The 23,802-nt window shown below is 34.5% G+C and overlaps 1 protein-coding gene across 3 annotated transcripts in view; it reads left to right on the forward strand.

Moving 5' to 3' along the window:
- Nucleotides 1–19,333, forward strand: part of LOC149804689 (cysteine-rich motor neuron 1 protein-like) — a 140,769-nt gene extending 121,436 nt beyond the window's left edge. The window contains exons 6-8 of one of the 3 annotated variants that reach the window (XR_016416460.1): nucleotides 6,107–6,289; nucleotides 11,960–16,555; nucleotides 16,603–19,333. Coding sequence is in view for 1 of the 3 variants with exons in the window: in XM_089943091.1 (XP_089799217.1) it covers nucleotides 6,107–6,289; nucleotides 11,960–12,393 (617 nt within the window). In the remaining 2 variants the exon portion in view is untranslated. Of the gene's footprint in view, nucleotides 1–6,106; nucleotides 6,290–11,959 lie in introns of all 3 variants that reach the window. The other 2 variants (XR_016416461.1, XM_089943091.1) reach the window with 2 other exon arrangements.
- The last annotated feature ends 4,469 nt before the right edge of the window (nucleotides 19,334–23,802 follow it).

Below are 23,802 nucleotides of genomic sequence, written 5' to 3' on the forward strand. Positions count from 1 at the left end.
ATATTTCTTTTGGATATTGTACTTTTGGAAATTTTACATGATTTAAGCACACTGCTAACTAAAATGACTGCTCCCTTGTGTTAAAAAATCAGTCTGAATTAGTCTAAAGTACACTATACATAGCAGCTATTAAAATAGGGAAAATGAATTTTGCCAGACTAGACAATACCAGCTTCTGAAAGTGCAATGAATGAATTACCAAATATATAAAATGTAAAAAAAGTTATCAGCTCTTTTTTATACAATTGACCTCTGAAGTTCAGGAAGTGAAAATGACCAAGTAGAGCTAGCACTTTTTTGAAAGGTGCACATTTGAAGTAAGGCCAAGCTGTATACTCTATAACCCATAGTACACCCATCAATCATACACCAAAATAAAGGGAATTAAAGGTTCTTTGCATTATACCTAAGATATACAAGGTCTTTTTTAAATAGCCAGTATAACCAGTGAGGAAAGCCGGGGACATTCTTTTTCTTTAAATTCCTAACCCTATGCAAAATGCAAAACTGTATAGCGCCACCTTAAAGAAAATAAAAAAATGTTTGCAATTATTTTTTTTTATTTTCATATAATTATGTATGATGTTCTGAATAAAATGGTACATTCATATTGCATTTAAGCATGAAAATAAGCTAATTATGATCATTTTTCTCTTGCTTACATAATTTGCCATGAGGTATGTTTGTGTGAGTAGTGACCTTAATTATGGGGAAATTAGAAGACTTAGAATATAGGAATAGAGTCAACTTAAATTTAAAACTGTTGCAATAAGTGACAGAAATATATGGTGAAAATGTTTCTTTTCATTTATTTGCAATGAAATAAAAAAATAAATGAAGAGAAAGTGAATTCGTTTCTTCCATATTAAACAATAGGCAAATATTTTACACTTTGACCTTTGACCTTTATGAAGCTGATGAGTTACCTCCCTTTTCTAATTGTAAAATTCATTGTTGATATCTCAGAAATAATTCTGGCTAGTTTCATGTTCCTATCATTCAGCATAACATTGGTTGCTATGTTTACAAAATGTAATGTGCATTCTTAAAATGGCTCACTTTTATCATGGAGGGGGGGTAGGCTGTACTTGTTAGAGACTCTGACACTCATAAATACTGTTCTGTGGGGAAAAAGGCAGGAGAATTATTCATAAGGATTGTTTTGATGCTTTTGACTTAAATGTTTCAGCCATATAAACATAATTAAATCATAAAAAAATAATACCTACATCTTCTTTATGGTGGCGCTCACCAGATAATATGTACTTTTGAGAGAGTGACGTATGTAAGGTGAAGTAGTTCGCATTTAAAACATGCACAGTGGAGAGAATGTTTGCATACCTCTATGCTACATTAATGTAATGTGGATGATATTTCTTTTGGATATTGTACTTTTGGAAATTTTACATGATTTAAGCACACTGCTAACTAAAATGACTGCTCCCTTGTGTTAAAAAATCAGTCTGAATTAGTCTAAAGTACACTATACATAGCAGCTATTAAAATAGGGAAAATGAATTTTGCCAGACTAGACAATACCAGCTTCTGAAAGTGCAATGAATGAATTACCAAATATATAAAATGTAAAAAAAGTTATCAGCTCTTTTTTATACAATTGACCTCTGAAGTTCAGGAAGTGAAAATGACCAAGTAGAGCTAGCACTTTTTTGAAAGGTGCACATTTGAAGTAAGGCCAAGCTGTATACTCTATAACCCATAGTACACCCATCAATCATACACCAAAATAAAGGGAATTAAAGGTTCTTTGCATTATACCTAAGATATACAAGGTCTTTTTTAAATAGCCAGTATAACCAGTGAGGAAAGCCGGGGACATTCTTTTTCTTTAAATTCCTAACCCTATGCAAAATGCGAAACTGTATAGCGCCACCTTAAAGAAAATAAAAAAATGTTTGCAATTATTTTTTTTTATTTTCATATAATTATGTATGATGTTCTGAATAAAATGGTACATTCATATTGCATTTAAGCATGAAAATAAGCTAATTATGATCATTTTTCTCTTGCTTACATAATTTGCCATGAGGTATGTTTGTGTGAGTAGTGACCTTAATTATGGGGAAATTAGAAGACTTAGAATATAGGAATAGAGTCAACTTAAATTTAAAACTGTTGCAATAAGTGACAGAAATATATGGTGAAAATGTTTCTTTTCATTTATTTGCAATGAAATAAAAAAATAAATGAAGAGAAAGTGAATTCGTTTCTTCCATATTAAACAATAGGCAAATATTTTACACTTTGACCTTTGACCTTTATGAAGCTGATGAGTTACCTCCCTTTTCTAATTGTAAAATTCATTGTTGATATCTCAGAAATAATTCTGGCTAGTTTCATGTTCCTATCATTCAGCGTAACATTGGTTGCTATGTTTACAAAATGTAATGTGCATTCTTAAAATAGCTCACTTTTATCATGGGGGGGGGTAGGCTGGACTTGTTAGAGACTCTGACACTCATAAATACTGTTCTGTGGGGAAAAAGGCAGGAGAATTATTCATAAGGATTGTTTTGATGCTTGTGACTTAAATGTTTCAGCCATATAAACATAATTAAATCATAAAAAAATAATACCTACATCTTCTTTATGGTGGCGCTCACCAGATAATATGTACTTTTGAGAGAGTGACGTATGTAAGGTGAAGTAGTTCGCATTTAAAACATGCACATTGGAGAGAATGTTTGCATACCTCTATGCTACATTAATGTAATGTGGATGATATTTCTTTTGGATATTGTACTTTTGGAAATTTTACATGATTTAAGCACACTGCTAACTAAAATGACTGCTCCCTTGTGTTAAAAAATCAGTCTGAATTAGTCTAAAGTACACTATACATAGCAGCTATTAAAATAGGGAAAATGAATTTTGCCAGACTAGACAATACCAGCTTCTGAAAGTGCAATGAATGAATTACCAAATGTATAAAATGTAAAAAAAGTTATCGGCTCTTTTTTATACAATTGACCTCTGAAGTTCAGGAAGTGAAAATGACCAAGTAGAGCTAGCACTTTTTTGAAAGGTGCACATTTGAAGTAAGGCCAAGCTGTATACTCTATAACCCATAGTACACCCATCAATCATACACCAAAATAAAGGGAATTAAAGGTTCTTTGCATTATACCTAAGATATACAAGGTCCTTTTTAAATAGCCAGTATAACCAGTGAGGAAAGCCGGGGACATTTTTTTTCTTTAAATTCCTAACCCTATGCAAAATGCGAAACTGTATAGCGCCACCATAGACACCATGGTTCTATGTTGGAGGTCAGATGACCAAATCGATCATAACGAGCTGCAAAAAGGTGAAAACTCCTGATCACATGACTAGCAGCCATGATCATTCAGCTGACATAGGTAAACAGCTTGATCATTCAGTTTACATAGGTAGACAGCTTGACCATTCAGATTACATAGGTAGACAGCTTGACCATTCAGTTTACATAGGTAGACAGCTTGATCATTCAGTTTACATAGGTAGACAGCTTGACCATTAAGTTTACTTAAGTAGACAACTTGACCATTCAGTTTACTTAAGTAGACAACTTGACCATTCAGTTTACATAGGTAGACAGCTTGCCCATTCAGTTTACTTAAGTAGACAACTTGACCATTCAGTTTACTTAAGTAGACAACTTGACCATTCAGTTTACATAGGTAGACAGCTTGCCCATTCAGTTTGCATAGGTGGACAGCTTGACCATTCAGTTTACATAGGTAGACAGCTTGATCATTCAGTTTACATAGGTAGACAGCTTGACCATTCAGTTTACATAGGTAAACGTAAATGGTGCTTGACCATTGAGTTGACTTAAGTAGACAACTTGACCATTCAGTTTACATAGGTAGACAGCTTGCCCATTCAGTTTACATAGATAGACAGCTTGACCATTCAGTTTACATAGGTAGACAGCTTGATCATTCAGTTTACATAGGCAGACAGCTTGTCAATTCAGTTTACATAGGTAGGCAGCTTGACCATTCAGTTTACATAGGTAGACAGCTTGACCATTCAGTTTACTTAAAGTAGACAACTTGACCATTCAGTTTACATAGGTAGACAGCTTGCCCATTCAGTTTACATAGGTAGACAGCTTGACCATTCAGTTTACTTAAGTAGACAACTTGACCATTCAGTTTACTTAAGTAGACAACTTGACCATTCAGTTTACATAGGTAGACAGCTTGCCCATTCAGTTTACATAGGTAGACAGCTTGACCATTCAGTTTACATAGGTAGACAGCTTGACCATTCAGTTTACATAGGTAGACAGCTTGATCATTCAGTTTACATAGGTAGACAGCTTGACCATTCAGTTTACATAGGTAAACATAAATGGTGCTTGACCATTCAGTTAACTTAAGTAGACAACATGACCATTCAATTTACATAGGTAGACAACTTGACCATTCAGTTACATAGGTAGACAGCTTGATCATTCAGTTTACAAAGGTAGGCAGCCTGATTATTAGGTTTACTTAAGAAGACAGCTTGACAATTCAGTTTACATAAGTTGGAAGCTTGACTATTCAGTTTACATAGGAAGACAGCTTGACCATTCTGTTTACAATGGAAGACAGTTGCAGATAATCATCATGCCCTGCACAGACACGATTTCAAATTCTCCAGCTCAGAGTTTTTACACACGTTTTTCTTCTTAGTTAAGGGTTGTGGACATCATGAAAGTTGTCATATTGAACACCCAACATGTGTAACAAGATCTTTTATTGGTAAATTGATTTTGACTTGATATGGCAGTAATGCTTTCATTTGCATGAGGACACTTACAAGTTTAAAATACTTTTTTTGGCTTGCTATCTATACCAAGAGTCAGTTTGGAATAAAGTAGATGGACATCCCTTTGATAGTGAAGATGAATAATGTCTTAAGCACTGAAGGGATACCTCAGTTTTGTTAGCTGTAGTATTTATAGACCAGAGGAGCTTATGGGCTGGGCTGTTGTCTACCGTCCATCTATCCATTAGTGCAAGTTTGTTGCTACTTTTAAACTATTTGGAGGATTGCCATGAAACTCTTCAAAACAATCATCCCAGGATCTTGTTGGTCCTGATGAAAAGAGTTTTGCTGAAGCAGCAAATTTTGTTTTCATTACTCCTGAATGGAAGGTCATGTCAGAATCGATTATTCCTTAAAAGACATTTTATGATGTCTAGTTATTCATAAATGAAAATGGTGCCCATCTGAAATCCAGTATGGCTACCTCAGCAGCCATCTTGAAAATCTTATTGTCACTGCACCTCCTCAACAGAAAGTCAAATCAGTTTGGGTTTCATCAGAATCCTTTTTATGCTGTCTAGCTGTTTCATAAATGTAAATGGTGCTAATCTGATCTATATGATGGCCATCTTGATAACCTTGTCATACCCTCTTTAAGAAAGAAACATGTTGGCATGAGATTTTCATTAAAGGACTTCTTATAATGTCTAGTTGGTTTTAAATGAAAATGGTACTGATCTGATGAATGCCATGTTGTCCATCTTAAATATTTGTTGTCACTGTTGAATGGATGGTCATATTGACATGTGGTTTCACCAAAACGATGTCCTAATTAAAAATGCTGCATATGTTCATACTATATGAAAATGGGACCACTTAGACATCTAATCTTATTGTTACTCCCCATGTAAGGATGGTCATATAAACATGAGGTTTTCACAAAAAGACTTCTAATGATGTCAAATTGATCCAAAATGAAAATGGTGCCAGTCTGATATCCAATATAGCTAGGGTGGCCATCTTGAAAATTATTTTATCACCACAGCAACCAATTTGAAAATCTTGTTATCACTCAAGAATATCAGAGATTGTTTCAGCAGTCAGCAGCTGAAATGAAGGTCTTGAATTCCTGAGCAAGCCAGGTGACTGAGGTTAATCATTTAATCATATTCATTCACCTGATTCACCATGCCATGGAAATTGAACCATTAGAGGGCTTTGGAAGAAATGTTTTTAACATTTTACCATTGCTATCAAGTGGTGTTCAATTGTTTTAGATTTAAATTTATTTCACATGCCATTTATTCATTTTTCTCCATTTCTTTCAAGAATTTCCATTTGTTTGCAGCTGCTACAAGCTGTGTGTATGAGGGTACAGAGATTACTCTGGGCACAAGATGGCAGATGAACAATTGTACGGAGTGTTTATGTTCCAATGAAGGACACGTCTTATGTGTCCCACAATCCTGTCCCAAGTTAGTCTGTCCTTTCCAAGTTACAGAACCAGGACAGTGCTGTCCTACTTGTTCAAGTGAGTATATATGTATTCTTCTGTATTCTTAGAAATAAATGTTTGTAGAGATATGGTCATAATACAGATTTATTTGTATTCCAAGTGCCTTTGTCCGTATATTATTTTTTCCATATCTGTTCAGTAAAGTTGATTTTTGTCAATTATTATACAAGACGTTTCAAGAAATTGCATGATCGGGATGGATTAAGTGACGCTGGTAGTTTTATTGACCCATATAGTTTCATTAGCCCAGTCCAGATGATGATAGTTGGTCATTATCCGCAAGATTATAGCTCTGCAAGTGGTTGAATTAAGCCACCAACAGTGGATGGTTTTCCACTTCACTTGCATGTCTGTGCCCCTGCTAAGGATCAAACGCTGGTTTACATCGGTGCAAAGCCAGTGGTATAACTCGTAACTTGTTATTGTAGGAAAGAGTAAGACTCGGTTGATTGCAAGGCATTTTGACATGAATTTGGATCAGTATTGAGTTCTGTATTGTTAGGGTGACCATACATGCAAGGCAATAATCACTGGAAAATTAGGTCAGAATTAATTTCCATATTGTCACGGTGACCACCCCAGAGGATTTTTCTACAGGTTGAGGACTTCTCACCAACTATGCAGATATGCATTACATTTTGCAATTTTGCTGATTTTTCAAGGCAGTTTTACATATTAATGCTTTATGACATGTTCTAAGTTCTTTTGGCCAATAAATATGAAAGTTGCTGACCTTGGTGAAAGAAATGCTGCTGGGATGTGATATTAAGGTACATGTAGATAATGACTGATTGCTGGCATTTTTAAATGTTTTTGGAGAACAGAAATTTGTATGATGCTCCTGTTCTTAAAAACATGAATTTTGCTAACAGATAAGCTTGAGCTTTTATAGATTCTTTTTATCCCACTTTGATGGAAAGGACAACATGGCAATTTCTTTTCCAATAGCAGCAGAAGTGTTGTTATCAATAGTTTCTTAAGGTTTTTGTTGATGTTTTGCATATTTTTCCTAAACCCCTTGATGGATTTTCTTCATATGTAGGATATCTCATCAACTAAGACATTTCATGTACACTTAACTCCTTTGACTATGGGATCAAGATCACATAGAACATTTTCTTTGAGATTTTGAATAAAGAGTTTTTATTGCTTATATTTCTTAAACCCATGATAGAATTTCTTTATACTTACATTTTGAGCTGCAGAGACTGGTGATTTGCTCACTTATGCCAAAATGCAACCACTTATGTATTATATGATCCATAACTGTGAGCTATTGAATGAAGCTTTTTTCAAGAATTTTATGCCCAGGACTATTTTCTTGCTCTCATTTACTCAAGACCAGGAAGTGAGCTAAGCTAGGTTAGCTAATGTTCAGCAGCAATTATGAGTCATTATCTCTCCTTAGCATCCACAAGACAAAGAAGTGAGCTTTGTGCCTTGTCTATTGAACAGGGTTGTCTAAGGTTCATTGGCAATTACGAGTAATTATCTCTCCTTTGTCAGCAAGGTTTCTTAACCAGAAATATGCTACCTTTGGTAGTACCACTTCCTTTGGAGATCCATAGTCTCAGTCACATCTGAGCTGGTTATGATCATAGATAGACTTTTATGCCAAGTTAGGGCATTAAGATTCAATTTGGCTGCTTCTAAAAGGAAAAGAAAAGGTTGGAAAAGTGATTTGTGAGGAGCTTTTGGTACGTCTTTGGCCTGTCTAGCTCATTCATAATTGGATGATGTTATGAAAGCCACATTTTGATGATTGCCTCCTCCCCTTTCTACCTTCGTTCCTTGGCACACTGGAGGAAAGTCATTTATTCTTTAGGGCCCAAAAGCTACTTTCGCTACCCCCTCCTAAACAGAACGTTCTACTGACATTGGGTTTTGCCACAAAGTTTCTTATGGTATATATTTGGTCCTAAATGCCTATCTGAAATCTGGCCATCATGAAAATCTTGTTATTTCTGCTCGTAAATGGATGGTCATGTTGAAATGTGATTTTTATCAAAAGACTTCTAATGATGTCTAGTTGGGCCTTTTTGACGACAGTGTCAATCTTACATCTTGTCTTTGATCAACCTATCAGATGTAGTTTCAATACTTGGCAGTTAAAGTGAAGAAATGATTTTATTTTGGTTTAATGGAAATTTCTTTTGGTTTAATGGAAATTTCTTTTTGGCCAGTGGAACATCAATTCGTTTGAGGAATTTGTGTAAATGTTTAGCTGTTGTATTTGACACACTGTAATACATACTGTTTATACTTGGAATCATGAAACTTGGTGACAGGATGCACCTTGATGAATACTACACTTTCAGCATCAAAGCAGGTCACTGTCACCCATATTTCATGTTTCATCGTCTTTGGTACCATTTTGTTTGAACTAAATGATTATATTTGTCTTTATTTGTATCAGACTTAACAACAAAAGAATGTCACTGTGACCTACATTGCACTGGCTTAAGTCAAGTTTTTGCATTGAGTTCATCACCAAATAGGTTTTTGGTACCCTTTTTGCATCCTGTTGTATCTAGAGTCATGAAACTTGGTGAAGGGATGCATCTTAACAAGTACTACGCTCTAATCACAAAAGTAGGTCACTGTTATCTGTGTATCACACTTTACTGTCTCAGATTCAGTTCCATGTTTTAAGCTTATTTTTAAAATCTAACCATACTGGAATCATTAAACTAGATGATTACATGCATCTCTATTAGTAATACATCAACACTACTCTGTGGCCTCACATTTAACATTTTGCTGTCTTGGGTTCTTTCTTCATTTAGCTCATGACCAGATGGTTTTTATACGATTGCCATAAATCAGAGCATTTTATTTTGATGATGTCCATCTGTCTCTCTTTTACTAGTTTTGTTTCCACAAAATATCTAGAATTCTTCACCCTATACAGCTACCAATCTTTGTAGATAGTTTGCACTTTGACTAGGGTAAGAAGGGAGTTACAAGGTCAAGGTCACTGACTGTAGCAACTAAAATGGTTTGTGCACAGTTGGTAGAGCATCAGACACATAATCCAAAGGTTGCAGGTTTGATACCCACCCAGGGTCAGCTTCATCTGCATGTCCTTGGGAAAGGTGCTTAGCTACCATTTCCTATGCATAATATAGCTGATTGCATGTTAAAAAGTGCCATTCAAAGCAAGCCAACAGACATCAAAGACATGGATCAGACATTTTGGCTGGCTTGCACTTGGATAAGGAAGTTCCTTATTGATTTCCAATTCAAAAGATCATGGTCACTTTGACTAAAGAAGAAAAGGAAATAATTTCTGCAAAGTAACATTAGTTATACATCTCATATCTGGACCAAACATTATGGATTACATTGTACTTGCACTTGGGGGTCAGGAAAAAGCCATTTGATTTCAGGCTCAAAACTTGAAGTTACTGACACCGAAAAGAAAAAATACCCCCCATGGCTTTCACATGGTAATATTAATTCTATATCTCAAACCTGGGCAAAACTGCTCCAGTGGCCTACTGGTTAGAGCGTCCACCTAGCATGCGAAAGGTCATGGGTTTTCGATCCTCGGCCGAGTCATACCAGAGACTTAGAAAAATGGTACTAACAGCTGCCTTGCTTGGCACTCAGCATTAGTGTTAGGACTGGTTGGCTTAGTGTCAGGATAATGTGACTGGGTGGGACATCATGCTACATGTCTGCAGCATGATGCCCCAGTGCTAGACATCACTATAAACTGCCACACTGCAGACATCATAGTGATATGACTGAAAATTGTTAAAGCTAGATTAAAAATCCAAGTCTCAAACACACACACATGCATGCACACACACACACACATATACTTAGGCAAAACTTTGTGGATGGTTTGCACTTTTATTAAGAAAGAATCCTTATCATTTTAGGGGTCAATAGGTCAAAGATCACAGTCACTGAATGAAAGATGACAAATAGTTGGCAATGATTTGCATGTTGGATAAGAAAGAAGTCTATTAATTTTGAGGTCAAAAATCAAGGCCACTTTGAAAGAAAAAACAACAGATTTTGTTGCATAATGTATTGAGTCCAAGACCTTGACCAAGGTTTGTGGGGGCAGTTTTCATATAAGGTATGGAAGAGGCATATTATTTTGGGCTTAAAAGTTCAAGGTTGTTGCACTTGAAGGAAAAATGGGTTTGCAGAAAGTTCCTTGACCAAACTTTGGGGATGACTTGCAGTTAGGGTAGTAAAGAAACCTATAATTATAGGGTATAGACATCAGAGGTCATGGTGGAAGTGATATAAATATAATGGTTTCTGTACAGCAGGTTGAGTTCAAGAACATGCATCTTGACTCATGGTCGAGGTCATTGAGACACATTAGTCAACAATGTCCAGAGTCTGCGATATGACTAGTGGTAACAAGGAGCACAATTAAACATGGGACAGGCATAGTTTGTGTTGTTTTAAACATTTTGGTCCTAACAAACTTGCAAGGTCTGGGCTGTCATTCTGATAGAAGCAAGAAAGCCCTAGTAAGCAGCCGAAATATTGTTTACATTGACGCCTGTTTTTGACTCTCCTGGCAAAACAAGCCCATTGTACTGCTGTTTCCACTGATATATTGTTACAGTGATATAAAGTCAGTATTGGCTGGTTCATCGCTTGAGCTGTCTTCCTGATATTATTAGCAAATAGTTAATGATTGGCAGATATTTAACACCCATTGGATGTACGTCATTGTCCCAATCCATATATTCATGGTACATGCATAATGACAGAAATATAAATTTGACCACAATTATATGGTTCCTCAATACAGAGCTTACATATCCATAAATATATAGCTATTATACTACCAGGGTTAATCTCGATTGCATATTCTGTACCAAGGGGTCATTAATTGCGCCATTAGAAGCCTCATTAAGTTCCTTCAGGTCAAACTTCACATCCATATTATCGCAGAGAAAATAATGTTTTGGATACATCTATTTGTTTTGTTTATCTTGAGCTATCTGCAGATCACCAATATGCATTTTGGACAAGTTTCAATTCAATATTACACGTATGTGTTTCTATTATTATTTGTGGGGAAAAAAGTGAAGTTTTGGGCCATTTTCACTCATATATAAAACAGAAGTTTTGAATCAATATATTGTGTTCTGCAAACCTTATAGTATAGATACCTGTCAAGTGGTTATCAAAATGTAGCGTGAATTCAAGTGACACAGGAAGTAAATAACATGTCTTAAATGCTTTTATGATTCGTTCATACAAGTGTAAATTCACCAACACAAAACACCAAATTTCTATGGCTTGAAGCTACTTAGAGCCTATGACTCTTTTTTTTTTTAATTGGGACACCAGTCCATCACAGGTTTAACTACTTCAAGGATGCTAGTACAGCTGGATGGACTTGGCAAGCAAGGCTCTGTTCTATTGCCATCTTTTGATTCTTTGCCTGCAATGCTAAATACTAAGCCACATTTCTTATGTAAGTAACGTTGTGAAATTTATTTATAAAAGATGCTCAGGCAACTACAAAATCTTGTCCTTGGTGAACAGGCATCATTTATATACAGGTTAAATATATATATACAATTAAAGGAATGGACAATTCTTAAATATTATTGTCATTTATGAAGATGTGTCCTTTTTAAAGATGTGTGCTATAGGAAGATTTCAATGCAATTATAAACATCATGTTGACCTCATATTTTTCAGATACCAGAGACCTGCCTGGTGCATACAGTTCAACAGAAGATTCCAAATACATCATACCACTTTCTGTAGCGGGAGTGGTTATCATTCTCTTATTGGTGCTAGTATTTGTATTGTTATATCTGAAGCTTAAACAGAGACATACAGCACACTGGACTCTCCCCCCAAAAGAAGAGGATCACTGCACATGCCCACTGTATTCTGACCAATCAAAATGCAGCAAGTACACTTTGAATTCAGACAACAGCAACAAGTACTTTGATAGCATGATGATGCACCACCCTTGTATAGAAATTGCATTAGAATCTTCAGAGAAGAAAAACAAAACATTTCTTCAGATTGCTGCAGAGAAAGATCCCCAGTTTGACTGTGATAGAGAGTGTATTCATGTAAAAAATGATTATAATTTCACAAGAGATAGTTGGTCTTCTTTGTAGATTGAATTCTGTGATGTTTGAAAATTGTTGTGCCTGTAGATTTTGAAATACTTATTTATTCTTCATATTCACCATTGTTCATATTGAATATATATATTCTATTGTTGTATTTGTGGATGCCATAGAATGTTCACATGTAATACAAAGATCTTATTGTTTAAACTTGTATGTAAATAAATGACAGTTAAAGCTGCACATATTTTTGGATGCATACTGTACAGATGGAAAATATTTAAGACTCTGTACAGATATTGTTACGTGTTTAAGCTCTTACAAAACATAACAAGAAAAAAGTTAAGACAAAAAGCTTTGTAAAATTTAATAAATAATTTATTTCCCTAGAAAAACAAGGTAAAAATGAGAAAAAGCACTTACAGTTTTACAATTCAAATCCAAAATTAATCCAAGAATTAAAAAATAGAAGTCCTAGTAATAAAAAGTCCTAAATGAAACTGAGTTCTAATCCTGATAAAATACAAAATGGAAGACGATGACATCTGTTGTATTCTGTGAAGTGCAGCGGTGTCAACAGTCTCTTGTATGACAGAAAATATTATTCTAGTTTTTTAATTCTGTATAAATTTCAATAAATGTCCTTGTCCAAGAATTAATTTAGAACACTAGTATTTCCAGGGAAAAGAATCATTTTTCTTGAAAACAATTTGAAGAAAATAAAATAATTATCCCAAAACTGGTCACAACATAAAACAACTAGACTTCTCAAGTGTTAAGGCACTACTGACAATTCTTTTTCAAAACATAGATCTAACTACAACACAAAACAGATTCCTGGATGGAGGTCAAGAGTTCATCCTTCTAGGAAAACCTAAAGTTTGTAACAATAAATATGTTATTTGTCACATACTCCAAATATGGCCTTGATACCACTTTATGAATCTTACTCTGAGAAAGAATACACATTTGTTTTTACAAAATGTTGTTTATTAAAACCTTTACTGGTTTTGAATCAAGGTCAGGAACTAGGGCAGCATTAGATACAAAGTTTCTATTATTAGTTGTTTACTTTGAAAAATAAAAAAATCAGTCAGAACTGAACTCTATTCCAGTAAATAAGTTACATTACAATAACATGTAATGGAATTTTACAAAATTAAAACTAACAAACAAATAATTAAATTAAATCAACTATAAATTAAATCAGATATACATAACAATATATGTACTTCTAAAATACTTAGTAATAATAATTTGTTTGTGCTTTGATCAAAACATACCTGCCAACTATTATGCTTTTGGCATAACCATTATGCTTTTTTGACATTATTACGTCTCATAATGCTTGCCTGTATATGGATTATGCTTTATTGGTACATTATTAAAAAAAGCAATACAACATTGTGTTTGTCATATTTACTATCTCTTTAATCCCTTATGTTGTATAAATTTGAGAATATTCGAGAAAAGGAGATTGTCACTTAAGCAGATCATAAGGTTACATGTTCATTGTTGATCTACATGTACTTTCCTAACACTATCATTATGTTCTTTTTACAGCAGGTTTCTTCAATATGAAAATCTACCTTTCAGATTCATTATATTAATGAAGAGAATTGAGTAGCAGACCAGTGAATACTTTATAAAACATGGCACAAAATGTTGAGCGATACATGCTACCAGTATATTCATGTGACCCATGGATGTTAAATGTTAGATGAGAGGGACAGTTTTAAACTAAAGAATATTTCGGATTAAAAAAAGGACAAATCATTAGTGCTTTACAAATTTTTTGAAAAATGGCTATGGGTGCAATGTAATACAGCATTCAAGTTGAGCACATTATAGTGCTTGTTGCAGAATTTGTGGAGTTGATTTTATGATCTTTCAGCAAAAGTTAGACATCTTAACCATTTACAGTGTGTTTTGTAGATATAATTTGCCAGTATGTTTTTTGTATTCTGGTAATAATTGACATAGACTTTGCCCACACTGTGACAGGAATTTAACCAGGTTAATAGCAAAAATAAATGTACATTTTTCGTACAGTTATTGAAATTATAGGTTAAAATATATGGAGTACATTTTTATGCTTAGATTGTGCTTTTTTTGCCATTTAGATTCTACTTACGCCTCTCTGGGGGTTGGCAGGTATGGATCAAATAACAGAGTCGTTATAAGCCTGTTTTTGTTTTTACCTCACCTGGTCTCAAGACTATGTGAGCTTATGGTATGGTTGTGCATCTGGCACATGTCATCTATAACCAATAGCTATTTCAACCAAACTTCACAAAAGAGGTCATTTTGTTTTGTTTACATGAAAAATCGTTAAGTTAAGGCTTCATTTAGTTTTAAGACTACAAAGAATTTGAAACACAACAAAAAAGGTAAGAATTATGCTAATTCTAGTATGAAAGGTAAATGCTGTTTTCTAAAAATAAAACTAGCCAAACAAAACACAAACACCGATTGTAAATCAAAGACAAAGATTTTGATATTCTTGGAGGTAATTTATCTTGGATACTATGTTTTAAATGGGTGGGAACAAAAGTGTTGTTTTAAGATTTTGTTTTAATTTTTGTTTGGTAGATAATGATCATAGACTGAGGTTAGAGAATCTGAAATATTGTTTTTTTCTTTGACATTTAGTGAAATTGGTTATGTTCATTGTTGTGCTTTGCAAATATGTTACATATTTAGTGTTGCATTGCAAATATGTTACATATTTAGTGTTGTATTGCAAATATGTTACATATTTAGTGTTGTATTGCAAATATGTTACATATTTAGTGTTGTATTGCAAATATGTTACATATTTAGTGTTGCATTGCAAATATGTTACATATTTAGTGCTGCACTGTAAATATATTAGATATTTAGTGTTGTACCAGTGTTTCACTTGATAGATATCAAGCCTTCATATATGCACATTTTTTGAGGCCATAATGTCTAAAGGACTGGATTTGGATGCAGTATTTTTGACAGCGCAGATGGGATTTTGTTATGGCAAAATATAGGGCAAAACTTATATGTATAGGATATTGCATATATTTTGTGTTAGCAACTGTGAAGATTATTTTCACTTGATTAGGGAACAGATCTGAATGAATGGAAACATCAAGTTTTCCAGTTTTATTTTACATTTAATTTGAATTACTAATTTGTAAAGAAATTATAATTTTTTATTTATCTTTCAAGAAAAAAAATTCTTTTGTGAATTTGCAATTAATTTATCAAATTTTTCATGAATTTTTCCATCATGGGACAGAAGGCATTTTTGTTATTCATATCACAGTGTTTATTGGTGTTGTAATTTTCAAGAGATATTATCTCAGACAATATTAATTAATATCCATTTAAAATGACATAACATTGCATTGCCTTTAACATTGCATTGCCTTAATTGTATTACATGGTTCACTTTCCCTTCTTAGATGCAAAAAACTTTGACAAGATGTTTTGATAACATTGCAGATCCACTATAAAATATAACCAAAATGACTTCTACCCAAATGTGTGCTGCATAAACAATATCAATACCTATGTCAATACATATGCCTGCATAAACAATGTCAATACATATGCCAGCATACACAGTGCCAATACATATGCCTGCATAAACAATGTTGATACATATGCCTCCATAAATAATGTCAGTACATATGCCTGCATAAACAATGTCAATGCATATGCCTGCATAAACAATGTTAATACATAAAACATCTAGGTATGTAGGTTCATGTTTAATAACATCTGACATGACATAGTTAAATACTGCATATTATGTTTAACATGAGTAGGTCACATGTCCAACAGATGAATTACAACTGTGAGACCCTGTTTTGTTAGCACTGACATCATCATCATGCAAGATTAAAGTCTGTGTCAAATCCATTGACATCAATCAGTGCTATGCCAGATTAAGGTCTGTGTCAAATCCATTGACATCAGTCAGTGTTAAGCCAGATTAAGGCCTGTGTCAAATCTGTTGACATCAATCAGTGTTATTCCAGATTAAGGCCTGTGTTAAATCCATTGACATCAATCAGTGTTATTCAAGATTAAGGTCTGTGTCAAATCCATTGACATCAGTCAGTGTTATTCCAGATTAAGGCCTGTGTCAAATCCATTGACATCAGTCAGTGTCATGCCAGATTAAGGTCTGTATAAAATCCATTGACATCAGTCAGTGTCATGCCAGATTAAGGTCTGTGTCAAATCCATTGACATCAATCAGGGTCATGCCAGATTAAGGTCTGTGTCAAATCCATTGACATTATTCAGTGTCATGCCAGATTAAAGTCTGTGTCAAATCCATTGACTTCAATCAGTATCATGCCAGATTAAGGTCTGTATAAAATCCATTGACATCACTGAGTGACATGCCAGATTAAAGACTGTCAAATCCATTGACATCATTCAGTGTCATGCCAGATTAAGGTATGTGTCAAATCCATTGACATCAATCAGTATCATGCCAGATTAAGGTCTGTATCACACACCACTGACATCAATCAATGTCATGCCAGATTAAGGTCTGTGTCAAATCCATTGACCTATCAATGTCATGCCAGAGTAAGGTCTGCATAAAATCCATTGACATCAGTGTCCTGCCAGATTAAGGCCTTTATACAATCTATTAACATTGGTGTCCTGCCAGATTAAGATCTGTATTAAATCCATTGACATCAGTGTCCTGCCAGATTAAGGCCAGTATACAATCTTTTGACATCAGTGTCCTGCCAGATTAAGGCCAGTATACAATCTTTTGACATCAGTGTCATGCCAGATGAAGTCTTTATCATATCCATATTAAACTATTTTCTGTATCTGAGATACCCTCTTTCACACAAAACATGTCATAATTTAGAGATTTATGATACATTTCACATTTGGTCAGTTTGATGTCAGAACAAAGTTGGTTTCCACAGGTACTTGAGTTGTCCACCATCTACAGTTACGAAGCTTTGCAGATAGCTTTACATGGAGTAAGGAGGAACTCCATCGATATTGAGTTCACAAGCTTAAAGATTAAGGTCACTTTCACTAAAAGACTAAGCATGGTTTATGCACTATAGCCTGGGTTTTCCACCCTCTACAGTTACCAAACTTTGTGGACAGCTTACACTTGGGTTAAAAAAGAACGCTATTGATTTCACAATTTAGAAAATATCAGGGTTATTTTGAAAGGAAAAAAATGGTTTCTTTGCAATAACTCAAGTTCTCCACCATCTTCATTTATAAAACATTGTGGATAGATTGTGCTTGGAGTAGGAGGAATAATGAAGAACCCTGTTGATATCAGGCTATAAATGTCAAGGTCACTATGAAAGTGGAAAAATGGTTTATGCACCTTAACATTAGTTCTGCACCTGGAGGACTATTCAGTACGGGATGGACATGGTGCTATTGTTAAACATTTAATGGTTGTTTACACAAATGTAACATTTAGGTACTAATATTTGAAAATTAAATATGAAGCATTTTGTATCGGTTTGAACCAGTCCAATAAACTGCAGTCACCAGTGAATCCAATTCACCATTTCTACATGCTTACAAGTTGAGTCAAACTGCCAACAGCAAATATCCTTATCTTTCATAGCATAAATGAGCCTGCAGATCAGGGTCTGTGCTGTTTGTTTTACTGATTACTCCTAACATACTGCACAGACCCAGATCGGCTGGCACATTATGTGATAGCAGATCTGGGTCTGTGCAATTTGCATTTGGACTCATAAGCAAGTATAACCAGTAGTTAAGGAATATTTTTATCTGTGAAGTTCCAAACTTGACAGCACAAATAATAGGGAATGGACTTGATAAATTTATTTGCAATGCCAATGGATGCCTCACTGTATGAGTTAATTTAAAGAATAATTTGGGTGTTGATTCAAATGTGCCAGAAAAATTTGAAATACACAAGATATGCAAGAATTTGGTTCTGCATTACAGTAAATGAAATTTGTACAAAAAGCACATCTAAAATTCTGTTTTTATAGCATGCATTCACAGAAATCAATTTTAAATGCTTTTTACATGCTGATCTCTAATGTCTTGCAGTGACAGACAATGTATATTTCCTTATGTGATGCATAGATTGGTCTGTACATGAGGAAAGTCAGGGAATTTGTGATAGAACACCTTTGAAGTCATTTCTGACGTTGTTGTCTCCTGTGTTTAATAGGCTAAAAAAAATTCTGTATTTCCATTTGTTATTTGCTTGCATATAATACACACTTAAATGCAGTTGTGATAAACCCAAAAAGATCTGCCATCCAATAATGAACCAGCGGATCTAGGTATGTCTGTATTATTTTCTTTACTTATGACTATCTAGACCCAGATCTGCCATCTAATACCAGTAATGTGCTAGCAGATCATGGTCTGTGATGTGATTTGGATTTTTAATGTAGTTTTAACAATTTTTCAGTCATATCACTGCGATGTCTGCAATGTGGTAGTTTATAGTGATGTCTAGCACTGGGGCATCATGCCACAGACATGTAGCATGATGTCCCACCCAGTCTTATTATTCTGACACCAGACCAACCAGTCCTAAAACTAAGCTCTTAATGCTGAACGCCAAGCAAGGCAGCTGTTAGTACCATTTTTGTAAGTCTTTGATATGACTCAGTTGGGGATCGAACCCACGACCTCCTGCATCCAAGGCGGATGCTCTAGCCACTATGCCACTGGAGCAGTATATTGGTTTGTAATGGTTTACTTAATGGTTACCTAATAGGTATGGGTAATAATAATAATGTGACACCAATATTCCAGACCAAGATCTGCTGGCATATACTATATTGTATAGAGACCCAGGTTTGCCAGCATATCATGGTGGAACAAGGTCAATACTAGTTGTAGTCACACACGAGTATATAATATTTTAAAAAATTGTTCATCAGTTGCTAAGCAGTGTAAATTTAATAATATGTACAAGTCACTAGAGCAGATCTTTTCAAAAATAAATGGATATCCCAGATTCATTGCATTTGTTGTCTATATGTAAAAAGAAAGTGAAAGTGGAGAAGAATTTTGTCAATGTTTTTAAGAGCATGGACAATGAAATATGGAGCAGACAAAAAAAAACTAAGTTGAATCACTTTTACTTCATAGAAAACGTGCATGCATATACATCTATAACAAAGAACTCAAATAATATCCTACATTTCTAAGACTGTAACTGCTTGGTGAAGAAAGTATTGGTCTTGAACGTTAAAAACAGGTTCCAGTGACCTAGTTAGCTCTACTGGTCATAGATTAGAAAAGCCCATAAGATGGCATGTTGTCCATCCATTGTGTATCTGTCCTGTACCACAGGTTTCCATCTAAACACTTGGAGAATAGCCATGAAACTTGATGCACACATTCATTCCAAGGTCTAGTTGGTCTTAATTTAAAATGAAAATGGTGCCATGTGGACATCCAATATAGCAGCCACAGTGGCCATCTTGAAAATCTTTGTTATCCCTACTCCTCCACAGATGGTCATATTGACATGGGGTTTATACTGAAAGGCTTCTTATTATGTCTAGTAATGAAAATGTTGCAATGACATCCATTATGGCCACCATAGGAGCCATCTTTAAAAGTTCCTATTTGCTACTCCTGTATGGAAAGTCATATCAACATGGGATTTTCACCAAATAATTTTTATGATGTCTACTTGGTCCTGAGTGAAAATGGTGTCACTGAAACATCCAATATGGCCACCATGGCAACCATCTTAAAATCTTAGTATTGCTATTCCTGAATGGAAAGTCATATCAACATTGGGGTTTTTCACCAAATGACTTTTTATAATGTCTAGATGGTCCTTAATGAAAATGCCAGTATGACCGCCAATATAACCATCTTGAAAATAATTACCATCTTGAAAATATTGCTATCAGTACTCATCCTGGATGGTTGGTCAAAATGACACGGAATTGTCATCAGAAGACTTATGTGTCAGTGAGCTTAATTGTGATTGTTACTTCTCTTAAACAGAAAGTCAGGTTTTCAACAGAAAAGATTGCCTATGGTGTCTAGTGGGTGCTAAATGTTAAAAATAATGCTATTACATCCAATATGGCTACCATGTTGCCATTTTGTTGCTATGCATCCTGAATGGATGTCATATCAATATAGGGTTTATGAAACCTAGTGGGTTCTAAATGCAAATTGTGCCAATCTAACATCTAATATGGTCACCATGGCAACCATCTTGAAAATGGTAATTCATTATCTGTTACTATTGCCTTGCTAATTTTCCAGGCAGCCAAGCCACCTAGTCCAAGCTCCAATTGTATGCAACATTCTAGAAATCTAGAACAGAGAGAAACCAGTCTGACTACCAAATCATTGTCTCATGCAGGATATATTTTGTGTTTTTAATAATAATAATAATAATATAAATAAAAATATTAATAATAGTTACTTTATTTAAAGAGGGTCAAACAACTAGCTGAAGAACTAATCTACTTTGAGGCCCTCATACAAAGGAATTTATTTTAGCTGCATCTCTGAAGCCACTGGATATATTGGGTTTGGAAGAAGGAAATAGAGTGGGCATTTCTAATCTCAACTGGAATACTATTCCAGAGCAAGGTTTCAGAGTATTGGAAACTTTTCTGAATAATTCCTTATTTGGTTTGTGAATTTAATACTGTTTCGTAGGCATGAATCGCTGGTGGGGAGTATTGCCAGGTAGCCTATACTGGAATAGTGATTGTAAATATTCAGGAGCACTATTATTCGAGGACTACTGTACATTAATTTGGCTTTTCTCAAACGGATTCAGTCTTTAATAGGTAATTTTTTTAACTTACCAGCTAAATTTTCCTTGCTTTCTTTCTGGATTTATATTAGTCCAAATGCTTCTTTTTGAAGCTGTGCCAGCTTTTCTATGTTTTTATTATTTTAATTACCCCATACTATATTACAGTAGTCTAAATAGGGTTGTATGTAACTCTTATAAAATAGTTTTCTTTGCCTTTCAGGGAGAAAATGTCTTATCCTACTGAGAAGCCATAAACTTGAATTGACTTTTTTACTGATACGTTTGATATGTTCAGTCCATGATAGGTTATTATCTACCAAAACACCAAGTAGTCTATCATGACTGACCATTTTCAAATTTTTATCCTTCCATATCATAGTTCATCACTATCAAGATTTGTCCTTTTTTGCTGTGTTGAGATGAGTAACATTTTAGTTTTACTAGTATTTACCACCATGCCATTGCATGTGCACCAGTTGTCCAGTTTGTTTAGGGTATCCTGTAAAGAAATTTTGAGTTTATGCTTTGGTTTTGGATGTCTGACAATGTTGTGTCATCTGCATAGAGAGCTGTAGATGATATTGAGTCCCTTAGTAAAAGTGGTAGGTCATTAATAAATAAAATAAATAGTAATGAACCTAGAATTGAGCCTTGTGGTACTCAATATCTAATTGTTCCAGGTTCGGACAGAACATTATTTATATGAACATGTTGTGTTCTCTCACTTAAGTATAAAGTAAACCATCTAATTGTGCTTTCAGCACATTGGCAGATTTTCAGTTTCTTCAAAAGGATTTCATGATCCACCATGTCAAAAGCTTTCCTGAAATCTACAAATACAGATCCTATTATTCTACCTTGACCAAGTGCTACAAGATGTTTATAAGTTAGGGAGGTCAAGGCAGTCTCACAGGAATGTTACTGTCTAAAGTCTGATTGATTAGGGCATAAGAGCAAGTGTTTGGTTAAATATGACATGAACAAGTTATGGACATGTTTTTCAATCAATTTTGACAAGTTTAGTAGTATTGAGATTGGCCGGTAGTTATCAGCATCATCCTTAGAACCAGATTTGTTAATAGGCATTACTTTTACAGTTTTCCATATTTTGGGGACAGCTAAGGTTGCAATACTTAATTGATTGTGAATGTTATGCTGTCTGAAATAACTGAGGCAGAAGATTTAATGAGTCATGTACCAATCTGATCCAGTCCTGCAACTTTCTTGGTATCAAGTTTACTGGGACATTTTTTGACAAAGCTTTTTGATATTGGTGGAATAGAGAAACATACTTCCTTGGAGATTTTGCTGCTGCAGAACTTTTTCACTTTATTAAAGTTGTTCTATTGCTGGTTCTTTTAATTTTGTGGTAATGTTGGTGAAAAAAATCAGTGAAAACATTTACAACATCAGTGACTATGGTGTCATTTATCAGAAGTGAGTGAATTTCATTTGTCTGATCTTTGCGTGTTCCTCCAGTGAGTTCATTCAAGACTTTCCAAATGGAGTTTGTGTTGCTCTTTTTGTTTTCAAGCAATGATTGATAATTATTTTTTTTAGCTTTTTTAATCATACTTGTTATTTCTCCATACTTTATACATGTATTGTGCTTGGTTTCCCTTAGCCTTGAATTGGTCTCATGTTTTCATAGCATTTAGGATGTCAGGAGTAAGCCAATTGGGTTGGATTTCATTCTTTATTTGATGTACTTTCTGTGGTGCATGCTTAGAGACTACATCCATAAATAAGCCAGTCCAAACCATCAGAGCTTCATCTATGTCATCCAAATTTTGGACCATATTCCATGGAACTTTATATAGGTCATTGAGAAATTGTTCCTCATTAAAATGTTTGAACGATCTGTAAGTGATCGTTTTGTGTGTATTTTTCTTATTTTTCTTGCATTTAACCTTTCTTGTCAAAAAAAGTAGGATAGTGGTCACTAAGACCAACATTCGGTACATTAACATCAGCCACATTGTCTGGTAGGTTTGTATAAATGTGATCAATAAGAGTGCTTGATTTTTCTGTTACCCTTGTGGGCTCATTTACCAGCTGGACTAGGCCTAATGATTCAATAAATTCCATCCAGTTGTTCCTTATTTGAGTATTGAGAAGGTCCTTATTTATATTGCCAAGTACATATATATGTTTCTTTCTCCTGTGCAAGAACATTTTCCATTTGTTTCAAAAAGTTATCATTCCAAATTGCTTTGGAGGAAGGTGGCCTATAAATGAAACCAACTAGGAATGATTTTACATTATTTTCATAAATTTCCACCAAGATATTCTCAATTTCATGTGACTCCAAGTCAAGTCACCTTTCTGTATTTACATCTTCCTTAATGTATACAACAAGACCTACCCCTGCTGTCTCTCTGACCTTGTGTAATGGTTTATTGTAGCCTTGACAGTGAAATAGATTATTGTGGTTAGCATTTAATTTGGTTTCAGTGAATCCTAAAACATGTATATTATTTTACTTGGAAGACAACATTAACTTAATTTGGTCTGTTTTTCACACTATACCTTGTACATGTAAGTGACCTATGTTAAAACCTTTTGTATTTAGTTTCATATCAATTATATGTATGTCATCATGCAATGCGGTACTCAACTGAGATTGTCTCCATACTACTTTTATCATTCTTACATCCTATTTCTATATTTAAATGTTCATATCTATTAGC

Source organism: Sinohyriopsis cumingii, chromosome 2 (assembly GCF_028554795.1).
Source record: "Sinohyriopsis cumingii isolate HCF-2022 chromosome 2, ASM2855479v2, whole genome shotgun sequence".
NCBI lineage: Eukaryota > Metazoa > Mollusca > Bivalvia > Unionida > Unionidae > Sinohyriopsis > Sinohyriopsis cumingii.